Source organism: Pygocentrus nattereri, chromosome 17 (assembly GCF_015220715.1).
Source record: "Pygocentrus nattereri isolate fPygNat1 chromosome 17, fPygNat1.pri, whole genome shotgun sequence".
Lineage (NCBI taxonomy): Eukaryota > Metazoa > Chordata > Actinopteri > Characiformes > Serrasalmidae > Pygocentrus > Pygocentrus nattereri.
The window spans coordinates 13,587,884-13,611,182 of record NC_051227.1 but is presented as its reverse complement, the minus strand read 5'-3'; the positions used below and the strand labels follow the sequence as shown (position 1 = coordinate 13,611,182).

General features: G+C 42.1%; 1 protein-coding gene across 4 annotated transcripts; it reads left to right on the top strand.

Annotated features, from left to right (window-relative positions):
* Positions 1 to 340: 340 nt before the first annotated feature.
* Positions 341 to 22,287, top strand: ndc1 (NDC1 transmembrane nucleoporin). Of its 4 annotated transcripts, none has more exons than XM_017706316.2 (18): positions 341 to 495; positions 2,798 to 2,918; positions 3,957 to 4,058; positions 4,839 to 5,013; positions 7,917 to 8,049; positions 8,318 to 8,426; positions 8,719 to 8,770; positions 9,815 to 9,947; positions 11,996 to 12,088; positions 12,169 to 12,250; positions 12,510 to 12,671; positions 12,851 to 13,129; positions 13,840 to 13,952; positions 14,466 to 14,516; positions 17,039 to 17,102; positions 17,468 to 17,568; positions 19,171 to 19,331; positions 21,169 to 22,287. In XM_017706316.2, the coding sequence occupies exons 1-18, from the start codon at positions 457 to 459 to the stop codon at positions 21,230 to 21,232; spliced, it is 2,034 nt and encodes a 677-aa protein (XP_017561805.2). In that variant the 5' UTR covers positions 341 to 456; the 3' UTR covers positions 21,233 to 22,287. The 4 variants fall into 4 exon arrangements, with proteins under 4 accessions (XP_017561805.2, XP_037402286.1, XP_017561804.2 ...); XM_037546389.1 differs by having other exon boundaries at positions 7,914 to 8,049; positions 12,872 to 13,129; XM_017706315.2 differs by having other exon boundaries at positions 7,914 to 8,049.
* The last annotated feature ends 1,012 nt before the right edge of the window (positions 22,288 to 23,299 follow it).

Here is a 23,299-nt window from a genome sequence, read left to right as displayed (position 1 = left end):
TGGCAGTTATCAATAGTCTGTAGTGCTCGTTAGATGTGGAACCTGCCAGGAGAATTCATTCATTCATTCATTCATTCATTCATTCATTCATCCTAATACACCCCTTTTATGTGTGGCAGTTATCAATAGTCTGTAGTGCTCGTTAGATGTGGAACCTGCCAGGAGAATTAATTAATTCATTCATTCATTCATTCATCGCTTTTTCCCGAAATCGATAAATTATGTAATTGTTATCTATATAACGAGAAGTAAGAAGGTCTTCGCGATTATCAGACAGAAGCGATCAGGCACACAAATAAGTAAAACGAATGCCCGGATTTTTGCTCAGGCGATCGCTGTAGGCACCCCGCAGCCCGTCGCGGGTCCTCGGCGTGTGGCGCGGTATTTCTCTGCTTCATTAGACGAGATAAACCCCGGAATAATGAGATATTAACGCGGGGAAGAGCGCGTGCTGACATGCCGTCCTGCGCTGAGAGCAGCTGGTTCGCGAGGAAGGTGAGGCGCCCTGTTTCCGAGGCTTTAAGAGCGCCTGAGTTTAAATAAGCGGCTAGTTGGAGGGAAAGTCACAGACCCATTACAGCCCGAGGCAGGGGGTCTGCGGGGGTCTTCATCAGGTCTTTATGGGGTCTTCTTACGGTCTTCTTACACATTTTACTGTCCCCTGACTCTCTAAATGCCCCTCTGGCCTGCACGCTTTAAACGCAAGGTTCTTCCAGGGTTCTTTAGGAAAAACCGTGGTTCCACGAGTTCTCTGTGGAGCTGTTTGCGTGGTGAAATGGTTCTTTAGTAAAAAGAAAACCTCTCTGAAGCATTGGTGGAACACAAACCATGTACTCGAGTGAAAGTAGAGACATTCAAGGTAAAATATTACTAAAGTACTGAAATATTTACCTTCAAATGTACTTAAGTATCAAAAGTAAAAGTACTAAAGTATTTACCTTCAAATGTACTTAAGTATCAAAAGTAAAAGTACTAAAAGAGTAATTCTGGCTCTGATGTCCTGTTATCATTTTTATAACAAGACTCTCTTCATGAACTCATTTCAGGTGAAAGTCCTCCAGCGTCTCTCTTGGTAAACCAGTCTTTTAATAGAACGTCATTAATTAGTGATGCTGACGTCTATTAAAATGATCATAAGCACAAAACACTGAAGGTAAACAGTTTCCATCAGGGAGAACCGAGTGGCTCTGAAATCACTTTTACACACAACCAAAGTTTCAGTTTCAGATTTATTTACAACTTAGTTCCAAGTTTAAGTTTAATAAAAACTGGCTTTAAACTCAGGATCACAGATGAGCTCCTTTACTATGTTGATCTGTAGGCCTCTGTTCATAAACATAAACCAGCCCAGACTAATTTACTATAAAATGAAATGGTGTTTGTAGAAATTCAGAAAAAAGCCGCGTCAGTCTCGACTGCATATGTGGGCATATTTCTATATTGAGCTCTATTTACACAAAGTTAGGTTAGTTCATCATTTATGTTGAACAGACTCTCCCAAAGTTTTACGCTGCTGCGCTGATGTTGAACCGTGTGCTGCACTGGGTCGGTATGACCAACAGGTCAAAACCAGCTCTAAACAAAGTGACCGCTGTGCCCTGATTGGTGCTCTGGCTTTGCGCTTCTTTCGTTTTGACATGTTACATTTTTATACACCCAGAAACCAAAAGGAACGACAGATTTCTCAAAATGTAGTGGAGGAAAAAGTCAAATATTAGACTCTGAAATGTAGTGGAGGGAAAGTGAAAAGTCGCCCAGAACGGAGAAACTTCAGTATAGATACACCAAAAAATACTTAAGTACAGAAACTAATTACATTTACTCAGTTACTGTCCACCACTGCTCTAAAGAGCCATGAACACTTGGATAAGCCTTGGCATGATTTCAAGGGTTCTTTTGCGTCATTAATTGGTTCTTCAGATTGATGGTTAATGTGCTGGTTCTATGGTTCTATCAAGATGGTTCTATACAGAGCCATTTTGAAAAAGGGTATTTTTTTTTTATGTGTGTGTGTGTGTGTGTGTGTGTGTATACATAGTCTTATGGTCTTATTTTCAGCTACACTCTTTAAAACAAGATGGTTTTTCGAGGGTTCTTTAGAAAAGAAAATGGTTCTATATAGACCAGTGAACAACTCAAGGAACGCTTTGCATTAGATTACATGGCTCCTCACATCACGAAAGGGTTCTTCAGGCTGATGGAGAATGTGCTGTAGATGGTTCTGTCTAGTACCTTTTTGAAAAATTCCATTATTACTGTGTCAAGCTATTAACAATAGCAGAACCCATTTGTCTTGCATGTACATACATGTAGCATGTACAAGGAGAAAAGCAAAGGCACCAAGACTGAACCTTGAGGGACTCCACAAGAAAATGCAAGTCTTTTTGATGAATGATTTCCAAGTGAAACCATGAACTGTGTATTACTTAAATATGATTTAAACAGTTCTAAAAGTGAGCCAGAGAGGCCAACCCAGTATTCAAGACACTGGAGTAAATTATAATTACATTTCATCATATAAAATATAAATATATTATATAGACGAACCCTTTTTGGTTTTGTATAGAACTGTTTTCAAAAAAGTTCTGTTTAGAAACGTCTATAGCACATTCTCAGTCAATCTGAAGAACGTTTTCATCATGCAGAGAACTATTTAATCGTGTTCTCGGTTAAAGTGTTTGGGAACATGAAGCTGTGAACCTGAGTTAGTTTCTGAAAGTTTATAATAACTGATGTAATGGGTTGTTGGTCACATAGACAGATGTATTTATTCCTTCTTGTTTTTTCTTTTCTCCAGGTGGTCAGATGGCGAGCCACTGCCAGTGTCTCATGGTCAGTGCTGCTGCTGCCGGCCACAACCATGCTTTTTATTTTCCTCATTAGGTTCCAATTGTTTCACCCCATCCAGTGGACTTCAGGTAAGCAGTCAGTGATCAGCAGTCAAGTCAAATTTATTTGTTTAGCGCTTTTTACAACAGATGTTGTCACAAAGCAGCTTCACAGAATTAAGATTAAGTGACCCTTATTAATCCCACAACAGGGAAATTTAACCTCCGCATTTAACCCATCCGTACACTGAAACACCACATACACACTAGGGAAGACGCACGCTAGGGGGCAGTTAGCACACTTGCCCGGAGCGGTGGGCAGCCCAATCAATGGCACCCGGGGAGCAGTTGGGGGTTAGGCGTCTTGCTCAAGGACGCCTCAGTCATGTACTGTCGGCTCTGGGGATCGAATCGGTGACCTTCTGGTCACAGGGCTGGTTCCCTGACCTCCAGCCCAGGACTGCCCCAACTTTAATTCCAGTAAAGACAAGGTTTTAACAAGAATGTTAAAAACCCCCAAGTGAGCAAGCCAGGGGCAACAGTGGCAAGGAGAAACTCCCTCGGAGCTGAGGATGAAACCTTGGGAGGAGCCAAGGCTCACTAGGGGGGACCCATCCTCCTCTGGGCAAACTACCTACAGAGTTATTATACTAATAATATTAATAGCAGTAGTATTAATAGTAGTAATAGCTAGGAGGCTATGAAAACTTTAATGTAGGGTGGGCAGCTAGTCCAAGGCAGGTGGCGGTAGCTGGGGCGTGGGCAGCTGGTCTGAAGCGGGTAGCAGGAGAGCTCGACAGTCAGTCGTCCATCAGTGTCCAGCCGGACAGGTGGGCGGTTGTATACTCGGAAAAAGGGAAAAGGTGATGGTTATAAGTAATGGGAATGGTTATAAATATGACCTCGACAGAAGCTCTTATTTCCTCTGTTCTCACATGGCAGAGCCGAGGCGTAGGTCTTTGAAGGGGAGTTCCACTGACTTTTCAGAATTTCTGCACAATCCAGAAGAAATTAGTTGAGGTGCAAGCATTCAGTGTGGTTTGGTGTAAAATGGTTCGTTGTAGAGAAACTTCTCACGTGTACTGCATGGATTCATGCTGTACCTAAAGTGATGCTGTTTTATTACAGAATGTTTAGGACTTCTGACTGCGGCGAGCACCATCTTCTCCCTTCTCCTGCTGAGTGGAGTAGTGCTGGTGATTGGCTTTTTCAACCTGGAGTATTATACAGGTAAGTAAAGGCATATATTCTAAAATTCGATGTGCTCACCTGATTCTCATATGAATTTTCCAGTTCCACCTCCATTTTATCAGCTCCACTTACTGTATAGCTGCACTTTGTAGTTCTACAGTTACAGACTGTAGTCCATCTGTTTCTCTGATACTTTGTTACCCCCTTTTACCCTGTTCTTCAATGGTCAGGACCCCCATGGACCCTCACAGAGCAGGTACTATTTGGTTGGTGGGTCATTCTCAGCACTGCAGTCACACTGATGTGGTGGTGGTGTGTTAGTGTGTGTTGCGCTGGTCTGAGTGGATCAGACACAGCAGTGCAGCTGGAGTTTTAAACACCTCAGGTGTTGCTGCTGGACTGAGAATAGTCCACTAACCAAAAATATCCAGCCAACAGCGTCCTGTGGGCAGCGTCCTGTGACCGCTGATGAAGGATTAGAGGATGACCAACACAAACTGTGCAGCAGATGAGCTATAGTCTCTAACTTTACATCTACAAGGTCCAAATAGTACCTGCTCTATGAGGGTCCATGGGGGTCTTGACCACTGAAGAACAGGGTAAAAGGGGGTAACAAAGTATCAGAGAAACAGATGGACTACAGTCTGTAACTGTAGAACTACAAACTGCAGCTATACAGTAAGTGGAGCTGATAAAATGGACAAGGAGCCTAGAAACGAGGAGATGGTCATCATGTTATGTTTTACTGTCATATGATACGCCATTTTTCCATGTTGCCCGAGGCTCGTTATAATCGTGTTTTGCTCTGTTGTGCTGCAGTTGTGCCCTCCATCCCATGCTCCCGAGTGGCTCTCCTGGCTAAAGTGCTGCACCCACGGCAGTGTGTCCACTCTCTGGTGCACTGCACTGTGGGTATGGTGGTGATGTGGTGTGCCTCCGTTATGGCCGGTGGCCGGTATCGCACTCTCGGCTTTCCCTGCACGCACAGCGAGAGGTGAGCTGTTCGTGCCGGCCTCAGGCCTGACCTGATTCTGTTCTCTCTACATGCACTAAAACTTTCCACCCATCATTTGAGCTCAGGTTGCACTGTGATCACATCGATTATTCTCACTGCCTAATACATGAGCAAGGCTTAGAGCTCCGGCACTGATAAAGATTGTTCAATTAAAGCAATCTTAGGCAATCTTATCCGTAAAGGGACAACTTGGTGCAAGTTCCCGTTTGAAAGAGGAGACGCAGAGGCTCGTCTGAGGTCAGGTGATGAAGTCGGCACAGACTGACCCAGTTTCAGGGCGAACTCATATTTGTTTAAAGGCATTTTTCTTTGTATTTTACTTTTTAAGTTCCACTTAAAGTTGTTTGTGTGGTTTTATGTACCAAATTCATTTTTGCATAACCATTTTCCAATTTCTCAGACTTAAATTTTTGTTTGTTTGTTTTTTGTTACTGTGCCTTTTAAAACTGATTATATGTAAATGAGCTCTGTTCCGATTGGCTTCTTGTACTGTGTCTTATTCACAAAGCAGCCCGGGCTCAGTCGCTCCTGGGCAAGGCTGAACTGCTGAATGCAAAATGGGCAGCTGTGCATGAATATGCTTGTTATTTTGTGACATCACACAAACTGCAAAAATTGTGGCTTAGTTTCCAAAAAAAGCAAGAAAGATTTGGTTCGCAGTGAAACAGTTTAAAGCAGTTTTAAATGTGATTGTGCTCATAGTGTTTAAATGTCTGACGCTACAGTGTTTCAGTTAGGATTAATTATGAAAAGATTCACAGGAACGCATCTCAGATTTCACTGAAATTTTATTAATTTTGTAATTTTTCTCATTTCAAATTAGTTCATTGTTTAAGATGCACTGAATGCAAAAAAGTGACCAAGCTATTACTCCATCGTGGAAAACAGACAACAAAAGCAATACATCAAGGACCTTTTTTTTTTTTGGTCCTTTAAATGAGAGCTTACTTATGACGGTATTTTACGGCCACTGTTAATAAAAATGAAAATACTGGGCTTTAAGAATAGAATTGTAATATTTTGAGAATAAAAACCTAAACAAGGTTTTATTTAGTTTCAGGAATAAACTTGTGATATTTGGAGGATAAAGTAGGGGGGCTGTTGGGGTCTCAGTTGCTGTCCTGGCTTTGGAGCTCCACTCACTCCCATCTCTCTGTGGATCATTTTGATCTTCATTCTCACTGTCTGTAGAACTTCATGCCCTCTTTGAATGGGGGGAGATGAAGCCCCCAATAGCCGTGTAGACAACCCTGCCTGAGATTCTCCGGTAACACTTTATTTGAAGGCTACCTACATAAGGGCTTCATAACACATTCATAAGCACTGAATAATGTGTTTATGTAGCACTACTTGAACATTTATTAAGTGCTTATGTCGGTTCTCGCAACCTGACATAAGATGTTTCATGAAATAAATGACATTGTACTGACATAATAAGAATAAACGTTGAACATATTTACAGCATAAACACATTTAAACACTATACATAATTGCATCAATCATCTTATCTATGCCATGGAGGGAAGTGGGGGTGGTTTCCAGGCATATTTCACCTGGTATTAATACAATGTCGTCTTAAGAATGCTGACATATATAGTTATGTATAGTGTTTTAAATGTGTTTAAAGATGTAAATATGTTCAACGTTTATTCTTATTATGTCAGTACAATGTCATTTATTTCATAAAACATCTTATGTCAGGTTGCGAGAACCGACATAAGCACTTAATAAATGTTCAAGTAGTGCTTCATAAACGCATTATTCAGCGCTTATGAATGTGTCATGAAGCCCTTATGTAGGTAGCCTTCAAATAAAGTGTTACCGATTCTCCTTCAACAACACAGACAGACGGTTTCCTCCGAGTCTGTCTGGCTCTTTATTCTAGATAAACAGCCGTTTAATAACAGGCTGATGCTGATGTGCAGGAGAGACGGGGAGGCTGAGTGTTTTATGGGTGAATCGATGTGAAAGTGTAGCTCCACCAACTCAACACCCCTCATTTAACACCCGGAGGAGCTGCTTCACTTTACAAAGACTTTGGCCTCAATATTACGACCTTTTCTCGTATTATTGCCACTTTAATGTTGTAATTCTATTAAATATTCTCAAAATATTGTACTTTATTCTCAAAATAGACTGAATATCATTAATATTCTAACATTCGACTTCAAATTTAATCGTCTTTTTTGTAAACCTAATATTTAATAATGCCGTCATTCTGTGATGTATTGAATTGACTTTTTTCTGTAGATGTGCATAATCATATTTAGTAGGGGGTTCCCGAGTGGCAGAACCATCTAAGCGTTAGCCCTGTCATCAGGAGATTGCGAGTTCAATCCCTGGTGATGCTGCAGCCGTCCGTAGCCTGAGGTCCAAGAGCGCACCGCTGCCTCTCTCTCTCTCTCTCTCTCTCTCTCTCTCTCTCTCTCTCTCTCTCTCTCTCTCTCTCTCTCTCTCTCTCTCTCTCTCTCTCTCTCTCTCTCTCTCTCTCTCTCTCTCTCTCTCTCTCTCTCTCTCTCTCTCTCTCTCTCTCTCTCTCTCTCTCTGGATGGGAAGAATGGCTCCCCCATCACTTCACGCGATGCTGGTCAGTGCAGGCTTCCATTTGCTGACGTAACAGATCTGGCGGTTGGCGCTTTCCTCCGAGCTCGTTCGGTTGTCCCGTGACGTTGCGTGAGCAGCATTTCGAAAAGAAGCAGTGGCTGGTTTCACAGGTCTCGGAGGAAGCCTGTGCTGCCTTCACCCTCCTAGCATTGGGAGCATTGTGTGATTGGGGGAGTCCTAACTAGCGGGTTGAATTGGAAACAACTAACTGGGGAGAAAATCGTGTAATTAATTAATAAACCATCATATTTAGTTATTTAATTTTCTCTGTGCAGCAGCAGTGGCGCTCATGATGCCTGTCTAAACGAGTATCACCTGTTCTTCCTGCTGGCCGGAGCTTTCATGGGATACAGCCACAGCTTCTTGGGAGTCGTCCAAAATATGAATTACGTGTCCTTTCAGATCATACAGGTATATTTTTAAACTGATTCACATCCACAGTTTAATTGGTAATTGACATTTAATTAAGTTAAACCCCTGGGAAGAGGAAAGATACACATTCGATATACAGACTGTACATACACTGTATGTTCAGAAGTATCCAGAGTGTATATAAAGTGTCTGTATAACTTTCCATGTCTATGAAACAGACACCCAGTGAATATTAGTCATGTAACACTGAGAATGCTGATACTTTAAAATGCTCTGTTATCCTAATATTTGTGTTTGCGTCCCACAGCAATATAAGTACCTGCGCTTTAAAGGCTCCCTGCCGTGGGTGGTGAAGTGCAGCGCTGTTCAGTCTCTGTATTCAGTCAGGAATTATGTGGCTCTCTACTTCTTTTTTGGTAAGATCCTGTTTTGCTCAAGCTACTTAAACATGGCACTAAAACTGCACCACGCACCCCGCCTCGCCTCCAGGCTTTCATTCTACTGCTCTGTTTTAAAACATTCGGTTATGAAAAGGTACAAATACCAACTTTTCACCTGGAGAAACTGACTTAAGCTTCACAATCAGACCTTAAGCCCACTGCAGAACCTTTGAGGGAACATTTACACTGTTTGTACCTTGATGAACGAGAACTGCACCTGCACAGAACCTTCATTACTAACAGTGAATATGAATGATTTTTCCCCCAGGTCATATTCCCAGAGCGTGGATCTCTAACACACTAAATCTGCAGATTGACAGGTATGATTTAGATATTAAATGTTATTATATCTGTTCGTTTACGTATTTTGAGTGGACGATATGGAATATACTCGAGGATATTTTCACGATGAACGATGAATGTCATGATATTGACTTTCAGATGCTTTTCACAAACTGAACTGCGATGAATCCAGTGAAAGTAGTATGTTACCTTTTTTAATGAGACGTGTTTTTGACTGTTCTTTTAATTACTGACGTTATCCTCCAAATGCTCAGAAAAGTGTCACTTTTAAGCTTAGATATAGTCATACTGCCATCTAGTGCTTTAATCTGTCCTAAATTGTGGTCTGAATCAACCCTTCATCACCCAAAATGCAGAATAAGACAGATGGCTCCGGTTGTTGTTTAGCCTCAAAAATAGTGTACTTTTTGTGTGTATAAGTGTACACACACGTGTGTGTGTGTGTGTGTGTGTGTGTGTGTGTGTGTGTGTGTGTATAAATAAATAAAATAAATACACAGTACTGTGCGAAAGTTTAAGGCATCTGAGCAAGTTTTTAAACAGTTTACCTCAGCAGTGAGTTTATCACAATATACATTAGAACAAAGTCATATTCATAAACAGAAAAACAATAAAGTAACAAGAATTTCTTGGGTCCATATTTTTCCTTGACACCTTCACAGCTGCCACAGAGAGTCATTAATATCATCAATTATATCATGAGCACAATTTACTGAAGCACTGATTGGTCACACCAGGAGCTGCTTTTTAACTACATATAATACTGGGCTTCCTCAAGGAGAGGCTCGAAAATGGGTAAACAAACACACGGACATCCAGAAAATCGCTAGTTATCATATATACATATATAATATAAATAATCATTAGTAATTAATATTCTATAAATTTTGTTTATTCACATATTAACACTTTTCTCAGCAAGTAAACACAAATAAATAGATTTTGAAAATGTGTCTTGGGTGCCCAAGACTTGCACAGTACTGTGTGTGTGTGTGTGTGTGTGTGTGTGTGTGTGCGCGCGCGCTCTTGCTCTCACTGCAGTGTACCGGTTCTCGTTCTAGTTCTCTTCACTCTCTGGACTCGCTGGCCGGACTGCTGGACTTCTCTCTGCTTTATCATCTGTGGATCAGTGGCACCTTCCTGCTGTTCACCTGGTACATCACCGTGCTGCTGTTCAGGATCTACGTCACCGAGGTACAGAGCCAGAGGTCCTTTTCGACTTTTATAGGTCGTGTGGGATTTTTTTTTCCTCCCCCCCCCCCCCCCTCTAAACATTGGAAAACACTGCCCACACTAGAGGTCTGCATTGTATCCACCACTATATCGTGTGGCATGGAGTAAATTTTCAGTGTCCTGTGAGTGGGCAGGAAAACACGTTCATATAGAGAAATCCTGCAAATGAATGAATAGCCAAAATAAAATAAGTCACTTTATTTATATTTTAATTAGTTAGTATTATGTCTAACAGCAAAATAATGGAAAGTAATAAACTCATTCTAAATAGATGGGTCATTCTACAGAAACGTCCATTTTTGTGTCCCTGGCGTTTAGATATATTACACTTAACCTAACGATTTTTTTTTACAATTTATTATTAGTTATTTTAACAATTTCGCCCTCTTGAGCCTCAATTTTGCAATATTTGTTTTTGAACCAATTATCTAGAACTCCAAGCACCACAGAAGAGCTCGTCCCCACAGTCGTGTGTGAAGCCTGAGGCCATATTTTTATAAGAAAAAAGTTTTTCTGCAATTTTAACTGCAATAATCTATACATGACTATGGAATATATCAATTAAATGACAAAGAAAGCAAATAAATATTATAAAATATATAATGAAAGGTCCTCAGAAGTCGAGTCACTGGTGTTGCTGCGCAACAAAAAACTCTAATTTGAAAAAGTCACACTGACGTCACTCGACCTCCTTTGACCCGTTTTCTGAGGATCTATGAAGAAAAGCTCATGGTGAGTCCACTGTGTCTCTCAGTTCTCAGAGATTTTCTCATTCAGCTCATGATCTCATATGAAGCCTTTAGCTGACGTCACTGGTGTGACCGACTTTATTCTGAGGTCACTGTGAAAAAATAGAACACAAACGGACTAAATTCCATGTTTTAGTGGATGTTCCGTGATGGACAGCGTGTGGTTTGATGTTCTGTAGCAGCCGTTTAGTGAAATGCATTGTTCATTAAAAACGTCTCTGGTGTTTCCTTTATTATGTGGAACACCAATGAGGATCGGGAATACCAGTGACTCCAATGGAGGACAGAAGAGTGGACGTTTGTGTAGAACGACCCAGATGCTCTAAACTAGTTCTAAATAGATGCAACTGATCGTGAACAGTCGCATGATTGGTCGCATCTGCAGGTTGCAGAAACGGAGCCCTCAGACAGTCACAGATGTGGGAAAGGTGAACACATGACAATAAAGCCGAATAAAGGCTTCATCTTGGATGTAAAGTAATAGGTCTGCGGGCAGGAGTGGGCCAAACGGTGCAGAATATCTGCAGGAGCAGGCGGGAAAATAATGTTACAGTGGTGTAGAAAATCTTTAACCTGGCCGTGGAAGAGATTGAGGAGACCGGGGTTTGCAGAAATATTGATGGTTTTGTAAGAGAGAGCGCTCCGTATACCTGCCTTAGCCTCACCCAAATCTCAACTCTGCTCAGACACACAGCTATGCTACCGAGCCCCCACCCCCAATAGAGCCATACAGAACCAGTAGAACATTTGAATCCTGTCATGAATACCTCACTGCGTTCTGCCCCAGGACTTCCTCCTTGGAGGGTGTTGTAAGGCCATTTGGTGTAATTGTCTAAACCACGAGAACAGAAATGGAGGTGGCTTCTTAAACCCTTCAGCGTTAATACTGTTTTAACAATGAATGAATGAAATAAAACAAAGGAAAATAAACAGAAAACTAGAAAATAAATCAAAATAAAACAATTTCCAACAGTGGTGCTCAAAAAAAACGAATTTTAATTTATTTAAAAGTAACACACTTGGTTTTTGCTCGGTAAATGTAAATTCACTGTGTATACGATACATATTTCTATAATTCTAGTTGTACAGTTTTAATTTTGGCCACAACATTTAATTGCTTTGTCTGTGGTCGTTGACCATAAGTGACAGATGCAACAGATGGAGATTAAAACTGCTGAAGTATCCTTTCAACTCCTTTTGTCTGCTTGCGCCTTGTTGAAGTGTCTGTTTTTAAACAGGCTGTTCGTTGTCTCTGTTCAGTCGTACAGCTTCCCAGTGCAGTCCACGTTCGCTGAGGATGCGGAGCAGTGTCTTCCTAAAGTCCTGGCTGAAAAGAACACCCTGATTATGAAGGTATTACTTGTTTTTCACCATGCAGTTATGGTCTGCAGTGCTTATTTTCTTGTTATAACCCTTTCTGTTTTGTATTTTAGTTTCTGGCCCTGCAGGACCTGGCTTTGCTGTCCCAGCACTCACCTTCTCGCAGACAGGAGGTTTTCAGCCTGAGCCAGCCAGGTACCTCACCTCTTAGCTCTTTACTCAATACATTATGTACGTTGAGACCAATTTGTCCAGCAGATGGTGCTGTTGCTTCAGGTCTGATTTTCTTAAACTGTTTGGTGATCAAATCCTAACCAGATCCCAACATGCAGAGGGTCTTTCTTGGGCCTAACTGTACCTGTAAAATACTTTAGGCAGAAAAATGTTTATAGGACCTGCAGGTCTCTCATATCCGCCCTCATTACTGCCCTGTGTTGGTGTGCTGTCTCTGCAGGTGGTCATCCTCATAACTGGAACGCCATCAGTAAGGAATGTCTGGCTCTGCTGAATGAGCTAATGCAGCGCCTCGTGGCTCACCATGACGCCGTGGCCTCCAATGGCAGAGCGAAACCTCCGTCTGCCAGCAGTGATGCCAGATCCTCCTCAGAAACCTCAGGTACAGCTGAGGCTGACTTTAATGTGACTTATAGAAATGCCAATGAAGCTTGCAGTGAATCATAGTTGGCAACAGTTAATACAGGGTTCTAAAGGAGGTGGCGGGTATAGAGCTATACCCTACATAGCTTTGATGTAGTGAAGCCCCCGCCACTGATTTTGACGGTATGTGTTTCTCAGTTTCCTCTGTGGTGATGTCAGGGACGGAGGATTTGCCCCAGACTCCGCGCCCCAGCGTTCTGATGCGGACCCCTGGCTCAGTCTTCCTGAAGTCATCCAACAGAAGTGTGGGCAGCCCCGTGACTGCCCCATTCACCCCCGACCTGGACAGCCCTTTCTCCACGCCTGCCTTGCGCCGCCTGGCCCCCCAGCCGGGCCCTCAACAGGCCACCTGGTTCAGTTCTGTTCAGAGCCCACACGTCATGAGGAGAGGCCCCAAACTCTGGAGTGCTTCCACAGGTCAGCATCGGTTATGAAAAGTGAAAGACGTTTTTCAGTTAAAGGCGAACTGTATGACTCTGTAGAGCAGTTGTTGATATTTAAACTTGACGGCAAACAAAGATACCCCTCCCTCAATGCTCTTTCACAAGCGCCGCCTCCCAAATTTATGTGCATTGCAGAGGCGAACAGTGCTGTTTTAGATCTTTGTGGCCATAAAACCCTTTGCAAACGTTGTACAAATACCATGATATAACATTAGAGGGAGCAAACCAAAAAAAAAGTAATGTAACTAATGTTATCTAGGTTGTGGGTTAGTGAACTGTTGCTACAATTCCTGCTGTGAAGCCAATTAGTTGTTATCACAAACGTTAGAAATAGAACAAAAATAATTTAATGCTGCCCACATGTCCAGCATGAGCGACCTCCGCATCCCTTTTCACGCCTTTCAGGTCTCAGTGAAGCATAACTCCCCTTCTTTTTCAACAGCTTCTTGTTTGAATTTCAGTTCCACCTTAAGTGGTGCACACACAAGACTGTGTGGGCAGTCACTCTGCTGAGGGCAAAACAAAACCTGGGGAGGGCTGATGTTTTCACAGGTTGGGGCTAACATGCAGACGCAACCAGCTATAAAACAAAAACGAAGAAGTTCAGATTATATACACAAACACACACACAGAGGGGGCGTGACTTCATTCTCTGCTTTGTATGTTATTCTGTGCTGATGTCAGACTCTCAGACCAATGGCAGCGCTACTGCGTCTCCTGCTCCCGCCCCCAGCTCTCCACCTCCAGAGCAGAAACCCAGCTTCATCGCCCAGTGGCTCCAGAACAGGAAGGAACAGGTAACGTCTTCATAGCGACACACTGAAGCCCCCCAAGGCTCCCAGAACATGTAACTTTATAAAAGACTTTAGAAAAAGTCCGTCTTTTGTAATACAGTAAGATTTCATAATACAGTCAGATTAGGTTTTGGAGTACCGCAGCACGCTGGACTGCTTTCACTGATCATTATTAGGCTGGGCTGTTTCTGTAATTTAACTGATGAGAAATGAGATCTGCTTTTTTAACCCAGTATGAATCTGCAACGTGTGTAGTTTTACGGCCTGACTAATAATTGTGGAGTGATTTTAATCCGGTATGAATCTGCTGCGTGTGTAGTGGAGGGTTAATGGTACTCCAAAACTGAATTTGTGCAGCACTAATTTAATTCATGGGGATTTATCCTGAAACATTCACACTCATGAACACTGAATCTCTCATGAAAGTCATTTGACTTTCACGGTCATCCTGTAAACCACCTCCTCCTGAAATGAACTGTTGGCTCTTGTCTTCCTGCTCTGAACTTTTGTGCTCAGGTGAGAGGTTTCTTGGCGAAGCGGGTGCTGGTAGTGTATTTGTTTAATAAGGTAAGGAGGTAAAGCCGTGCATGATCGAATTAGAGCAGCATGCTGCATGTGGGAACCGGTAATGAATGGTGGAGGATTGATGTAGTTCCCTGTTTCTTTAGTGTATAACACTTCAGCCTTTTCAGTTTCATTAGGTTTCTGTTTAAATGAGTAGCATGTACACTGTATTTCCAAAAGTTTTCACTCACCCAGCCAAATCATTGAATTCAGGTGTTCGTCACTTCCATGGCCACAGGTGTGTAAAACCAAGCCCCTAGGCCTGCAGACTGCTTCTACAGACATTAGTGAAAGAATGGGTCGCTCTCAGGAGCTCAGTGAGTTCCAGTGTGGTACCGTGATCAGACTCCACCTGTGGAGCAAGTCCAGTCATGAAATTTCCTCAGTACTGAATATTCCACAGTCAACTGTCAGTGGTATTAAAGCAAAGTGGAAGTGATTGGGAACGACAGCAACTCAGCCAAGAAGTGGTTGGCCATGTAAAATGACAGAGCGGGGTCAGCGAATGCTGAGGGGCATAGTGCACAGAGGTCGCCAACTTTCTGCAGAGTCAATCGCTACAGACCTCCAAACTTCATGTGGCCTTCAGATCAGCTCAAGAGTAGAGAGCTTCATGGAATGAGTTTCCTTGGCTGAGCAGCTGCATCCAAGCCTTACATCACCAAGCGCAATGCAAAGCGTGGAATGCAGTGGTGTAAAGCGCCGCCACTGGACTCTAGAGCAGTGGAGACGTGTTCTCTGGAGTGACCAATCACGCTTCTCCGTCTGGCAATCTGATGGAAGAGTCTGGGTTTGGTGGTTGCCAGGAGAACGGTACTTGTCTGACTGCATTGTGCCGAGTGTAAAGTTTGGTGGAGGGGGGATTATGGTGTGGGGTTGTTTTTCAGGAGTTGGGCTCGGCTCCTTAGTTCCAATGAAAGGAACTCTTAATGCTTCAGCACCAAGAGATTTTGGACAATTTCATGCTCCCAACTTTGAGGGAACAGTTTGGGGACGGCCCCTTCCTGTTCCAACATGACTACGCACCAGTGCACAAAGCAGGTCCATAAAGACATGGATGAGTGAGTTTGGTGTGGAAGAACTTGACTGGCCTGCACAGAGTCCTGACCTCAACCCAGTAGAACACCTTTGGGATGAATTAGAGTGGAGACTGTGAGCCAGGCCTTCTCGTCCAGCATCAGTGTCTGACCTCACAAATGCGCTTCTGGAAGAACGGTCAAATTCCTATAAACACACTCCTAACCCTTGTGGAAAGCCTTCCCAGAAGAGTTGAAGCTGTTATAGCTGCAAAGGGTGGGCTGACATCATATTAAACCCTATGGATTTAAGAATAGGATGTCACTCAAGTTCATTTGCATGTGAAGCCAGATGAGCGAATACTTTTGGAAATATAGTGTTGTGTTTTTCTCTGAGAGTTTCAAATAACTGTACATGTATTCAAACACAACTCTGTTTATATATTAAGTAAGTAAGTAAGAAGTCTCTGGTTTTTACTGTTTTTAGTTTTTGCTCCAGTTCAAGTACTGAATTTTTTCTTTAGTGTTAGAGCTGGGACAATGAGCAAATTTTGAAAAATTAATAAATAAGTTTCTATTTTAATTGTTGATATTTTATGCCCGTTTCCTAATCAAGCTGTTATTTATACTTATTTACTTGAATTTTTTTAAATAAATGCCTCAAGGTACTTGAGTTGGAATAAATATTGATGATTGATTTCCTTCCTCCCTTCCTTCTTTCCATCCATCCCTCCCTCCCTCCATCCCTCCCTCCCTTCCTCCTTCCCTTCCATCTCTCCTTTCCTCCCTCCCTTCCATCCATGCCTCCGTCCATCCCTCCATCCATCCCTCCCTCATTTCCATCTCCTTCCATCCATCCCTTCCTCCCTGTCCATTACATCCATCCCTCCCATCCATCCTTCCCATCCCTCCCTTCCATCCATCTATCCGTCCCTCCCTCCCTTCCATCCATCCATTCGTCTCTCCTTCAGTGTATTACAGAGGAAGGTGACAAATCCAGAATCTTACCAATTGATTTGGATGATTACTGCTAATTATTAATAAATTCATAAATGTGCCCTGCCTTATTTTGTATTGTATGTACAGTTATTTGGTACTCTTATTATGAAGTGGAGTTCTTTCTCTTTGCTGTCCTTAGTCTGTAACACTTCTGTAGTCACCTTTCTGTGATCTTTAGTCAGAAGGCGAGTGGGGGTGCGAGCCGTAAAGACTGGAGAGCATGGGTTCAAATCAAGTTGCTATGTAAACACTGGTTTACAAGCATTTGGTGTATTAATCACATCACTGTGTCTGTCTAGTCATTTGTTTATTAATAAGATCATTTTAGTTCATTACCGTTTAGGTCCACATTCTCCTGCCCTGCTCCTGGCTCAGATGATCTTGTTCTCCTTTTTATTTGAATCCATGTTTTTCAGCACTAATTAGAGGTGGTGGTCAGCAGTTTATAACTAATGTCTCTGTGTCATTACATTTTTTTTTTTTTTTTTTTTTTTTTTTTGTCTTAAACAGCTGCCAGAAGCTTCGAGCCAAGCCTTGTTTGCTGATGGCCAAGCGCATATTTGGGCTCTGGAAGGTACGAACAGCTGAAATTTCTGTACCTCGTGTTTGATGTTATGACCTTATTTATGATGCATGCACGCTCACCATCTACCCTGAGGGCAGACTTTAATTCAGTAAAGAGGACAAACAAAAAGTACATCAAATAAAATAGGATGATATCAATACCTCTTGAGTCTTGTGTATAAGAAATGTAAATTATTGCAAATAATGCAATAAACCCTCACATGTAATAAGTCAATTAATGACATCAGACTTTTTTTCTTTGTTTATGAACTGGTGGACTAATCAATGAATGTCTTAAACCTTTAGAGTTGTTCCTCTTGTCATTCCGCTTGTTCTGTAGTGCCGAACCTGATTTTATAAATGTTTTTATGAAAGGTTTGTCTCATCTGGTGGCTTCTTCCTTCTCTGAGGACAAGTACGGAGTGGTCCAGACTACGTTACCCAGCATCCTTGGCAGCATGTTGTCTTTGCAAGAGGTAAACTCTAAAGATTAAACCACACGATGGAGTGGAAGTGCAATGATTTTTGAAATGTTACAACCAATATTGTACAGCTGTTGGTTCATATGGCACAACTTAATTTGTCTAGAAGCATCTTTTTGTGTTATTTGTAATAATTTTTTTTTTTGTTTGTTTTTTTTTCCCTCAACCACCTGCTTTAGGCTACAGCTAAGCATTACTGAGTTTATACAGGGAGATTCACTTGAAAGAGGCCCCGAATATTCTGTTGTAACCCCGTTAGAATGAAGCAATCTGAACCGAGAAAATGCGCTACATACCTTGACGTATGTGTGATCGACGTGGCACTCCATGTTCCTGAACGTATCGGCAAGCATATCAGGGGGAATAGCAGCAATTTCACATTGGATGTTTTCCTTCAAATCTTCCACAGTGTGAGGTTTGTTCCGATAGACCTTTCCTTTTGAGCATTCCCCAAAGAAAGAAGTCTGGTGGTGTCAGATCCTGCGGCCGGGGTGGCTCCTTTTGAAATTACCCTGTTGCTGAAGAAGGACTCAGTTTCTGCCATGCTCTTTGCCGATGTGTGACACGTTGCTCCATCTTGCTACAAGTAACCTTTCATTAACTCATGATCATCCATTGATTTTAAAAATGTCCAGGTACACATCGGTGTTCACGGTGGTGTCAAAGAAAATGTGGCCTATGATGTGCCACCTCATCGCTCCAACGCAGGGGCATCCCAGCTTGTTCAAAGCTCCATATACTGAGGAGCACATTGAGCGTTGTGGGGCCTCTTCGGGTAAATCTCCCTGTACTTTAGCACATAGAATAAATGAAAATGGACAACTTCTAGAAGATAATATTTGACCTGCAGCCCATTTGCTCAGATTCTGTAGAAGAGCGTAACCGCAGAGCAACTGTAATCCTAAGTCAGCTTTTTGGTCAGCAGCTTGTAATGGACTGTAATAAGTCAAACACAGAATACATCAGCAAACAAGATGGGCTGTGAAGCACTTTACAGACTGACTGGAACAACCATATTCAGCTTCATGTGGAAGACGCTGAAAAAGCTGAGCTCAACCTGATATTCACACACTTCTATGGCTTGTCTGTAATGCAGAAGGAGACTATTTTTTGTGGTGAAGTTTCCGATATTAAAGCTGCACTATATAAGATTTTAGGATTTGAAGACCTCTCTGGTAGAAAGGTGTAACTGCACACAACATGCAGAAGAACATTCTGTAGCATGGGTTGTGCTTCGGTCACGTTCTCCAAGCAGATGAAACTGGTGAAAGAGTGAATTATCCACTATTATCACGTCTTCATCAGTATAATGTTGATTTTGATCATTTAAAGCCTAGACATCAAGCCTCTGCATGTGGCGTTGTATGTAAATATGTAAAAGTGTACAACGTGGTGTGAAAAACTCCAGACACCTCTGACTTTTAAATGAGTATATTAGGCTTTACAGGATGACCCACAGCAGCTCAGTGTTTTGCGGCTTCTTTGCGTTACTCTGGTCTTTATTTAGCAGAGCTGTTGTTGCTGTTTTCTTGATCGTATTTATGTGATGCCTTCTTTCACACCTCTGCTCCTTGACCCCTCTTGTTTCTGGTTAAGGCTGTGGACAGGCACTTCAAGCTCCCTCATGCCTCCAGTAAGCCGGTGAAGACGAGCTGCAGTCTGGGAGACTCCACGTATAAAACTCTCCGCTTCGCCCTGAGGGCCGCCCTGAAAACCGCCATCTACAGGATAACCTCTACGTTTGGAGAGCACTTAAAGTAAGCCCTGTTTTCTTCACTGCCTTCCATGTAGCCTATCAAAACCAGTAACAGACTGCACTCCCTGGCCACTTTATCAGAAAGCCCTTCCAGAAGTAACTCCACCCTGCTGATGCGCAGTTTGCCGGAGGCCTTTACACACCGAGCGTGGTTTATTCAGACGTCAGTTTACAGACCTGTGTTATTGATGATATCGCACATACCAAGCCCAATTTTTGTGACAATTTTTTTTTTTCAGCCTGTGTTTGATTTCGCTTGAACTCTCTCATTTACATTATTTACAGCATTTAGCAGACGCTCTTATCCAAAAGTGCTTTGTCTATCTAGAGAAAGTATATTTGCTAGCTACCAATAGATTAGAGAGAGCCAGTCCTGAGCTCAGATACTGCTAGAAACAAAACGTCACTGTTGATACCGAGAGAAAAAGGAAGAGTTGAACACAGAGCTCTGTGCAACACACTACACTACAATAAACTACAATACACAGTGCAGTATAATACAATACAAATCAATACAGTACACTACACTACAATATAGAAGTACAATACAATACATGACAATCAGTACTTAACTCAGTGCTCATTTAAGTGCTGTATACAGAGACGGTCTTCAGTCTGAGTTTGAAGACAGTGAGAGACTGCTGTTCGGACAGCCAGTGGAAGATCGTTCCACCCCCTGGTGCCAGTATGGAGAACATTCTCGACGCTTGACCCCTACGCGCCTTGAAGGATGGCAGGTCGAGCCGAGCTGTACTCGAAGGGAACTTGCTCGGCCAACCGATCGGCTGTGTCCATTTTAACAAACTTCACAAGGATTCATTTATCTTCTGCTCTGTCACAGGTTTTGCCAGTGGCTACAAAATCAGCTCAAATTGGACTGTGGACATCTGAGATATTTCTAAAAGTGCACATTATTCAGCTCCTGAATAAGATGGTGACGTTCTCTCCTTTTGCAGAATGGAGAGTAGCCCACTGTCACCAATTGCTGTTTTTTCAGGAGCAAAAGAAGCAACACTGGAACTACAGAAAATTGGTGAAGAAAGTCTGAGAGGCTGTAGAGACGAAAGGCTGGCGCAGTCAGTAACATTGGCCAGTTAATGTCAACCTTTCCTGAACCTCTTCTCTTTCCGTAGTTCCGGTGTTCCTTGCCACAGGAGTTTGATTTGACAAGGGAGACGTGAATCCTCACTTAATTGGTCTTTCGGGTTACTTGGTCATATGTTGAACATTATCAATCTTTGTTACAAACTAAACTCAGATTAACTGGGTTGTTTACAATTGGTACAAACAGCTGGCTGCTCGAAGACCTGTGAGGTGGTGCTGGGGGTCTTTAGCTCAGCTTATGAGGGTGGTTCTCTCCTCACTGTCAGCTCCTGTGCATTGACACGAGTAGGGAGTCATCAGGGGTGGTAATGTTGTTTAACTGATTTGTATACTGTGACAGTATACTGGTATACAGACACGTCATCTGTACCTATAGCAGATCTGACCCAGAGGGGGGCGCTGCAGAGGTGGAGCTGACCACAATAAGCATATTTCTACAGTTAGATGTGGTCACATTTGAATCAAGGCTGGTGTTTATTATTATTATTATTATTATTATTATTATTATTATTATTATTATTATTATTATTATTATTATTATTATTATTATTATTATTACAGAGCAGACCATTTCAGCTGTTCATGGAAAAAGGTCTTGGTGGAGTTACTCTTTAATGTTTCCTAAAGCTTTTCAGACTGTTGTTCTATCTGTTGTGTTTACAAACAGTGTAAAATGTCAGAGTCGCGAAGTTTCATTATGACTGATTTATTTTCCTTGTTCTTTTTGTTTTCAGTGCCGTCTGTATATCAGCGGAGCATCAGAAAAGACTTCAGCAGTTCATGGAATTCAAAGAGTAACTACGTAATCTCTCGTATACAGATGCACTTTGGGTGGATGGGGGTGTTTGTATATGTGCGTGGGCCCATCTCTCTAAAGGACCTGAGTATTCGTCATAGACGCAGGGTTTGGCACCTGATCACTCAATGCCTTATCGTATCTATACTGTCTGGTGCTGCGCTGTTTCTCTAGATTTGCTGTGAAAATCTCATTCAGCGCCACATTTTGCCTCATTCAGCAGTTTAGTGTTTCCTTTCAGAGGTTCTCTTTTACCTTTTTGGGAGCGTAACATCCATAAATGTTCCTGATGTGGAGGAGCATAAAGGTTATTTACAGAACTTAAAGGGGAGCTTCACTCTCTTTTCAAAATTTCTACAGAATTATGTGGTTGAGATGTAAACAGTCAGTCAGAGCGGACTGGTGTGAAACGCTCTGTTCTGGAGAGACTTAAGAGACAGAATTGGGTCACAGTGTTGGTGATGGGAACCAGACGTCCACCTCTAAAAGCTCCCTCACAGAAAGTTATTGCATTTCTGTGAGTATGAGTACCTGCCTGGTGTCTGAGATGTTTGCTCGGAAGACTCGTGTAGGTTCTCTGCAATTCTGGATGGTAAATAAAATGTCTATATCTGTGTTGTAGTCATGGCGACATCTGGTTCCCATCACCACCACTGTAAAGACATCTGAACCATTTTACACCAAACCACCCTGAATCACTCTGTTTACATGTTAACAGTTCAATTATGTAGATGTGTGAAAATGTGAAAATTCCCCCTTTTAAAGGAAGACTTTAAATTTCTGAATGAAAATCCATCCATAATTTTGCTATTAAACTGCAGTTTGTGTTGCGTTTAACTACATCTGCTTTTCCTTAATTGCGAAGCACTGAGATGGAGAGCTCTGCAAGTCAACTGGCCCTTGGATTTGGCTGGTTTTGCTGCCCACATGGTTAATTTTTGTTTCATGGATCCAGGAAAGAACCCTGGTGAAAATGGTCATGTTAAAAAAAATATATTTAGATATTCTGGCTTTACTGAAGGTAAATAAAGGTTTGTACATGTCTTCTTTTCTCTGCCCCTGCAGTCTGCTCTCTCTTCTGTCAGCCTTCAGTTTGCACCGAAAGTCATCCAATAGGTTAAACTGCAGTTTGCCCAAATGAACAGCAGGTGTCGCTGTTGCTTTGATTTCAGGCCTTGTTGAACTTTTTAATACAGGTTTAAAGTGACATTGCACTGACAGAATGTATTGAAAAGGTACAGTAATGTCAGTATTTTATGCTATGTAAATTCACACTTATACATGGCATGGAAATAAGTGAGTCGAGCCGAATTTCATTACTGCGTTACAGGAAAAACTACTGTAGATCCTGAGAGAAAACATTCTTACATTTGTAGGAGAGATGTGCAGGTGAACAGCATCATTTTTAAAACTATCGCTATCACCGTGAATATTTGCCAGTTGTTTGCTGAGACTTTCTTTTTTTTTATTCATTATTGCCAAAGCTGAGATGTAAATGAGGTGAATTTTATAAACTCACATTGTTTTATTGTTGAAGAAACACAGCGCTTTTATCTGAGAATGTTATAAATCCAGATGTACACTGATCAGGCAGAACGTCATGACCACCTCCTTGTTTCTACACTCATTGTCCATTTTATCAGCTCCACTTACTGTATAGCTGCACTTTGTAGTTCTACAGTTACAGACTGTAGTCCATCTGTTTCTCTGATACTTTGTTACCCCCTTTTTACCCCGTTCTTCAGTGGTCAGGACCCCCATAGACCTTTCCAGAGCAGGTACTATTTGGGTCGTGGGTCATTCTCAGCACTGCAGTCACACTGATGTGGTGGTGGTGTGTTGTGCTGGTGTGAGTGGATCAGATACAGAAGTGCAGCTGGAGCTCTCTTTAGACTTCTCTCACAATTTCGTCACACTTCTGGAAGGAAATGTCGATACTGAGCTGAATGAAATCTAAATACTGCCTCTGTAACAAACTGTCAGTGAGAACGTTTACAGGCACACTGAAGGTAAAGTCGACAACAAATACAGGCCTAAATAAAACACTCAGCACTGACTGACATACAGGG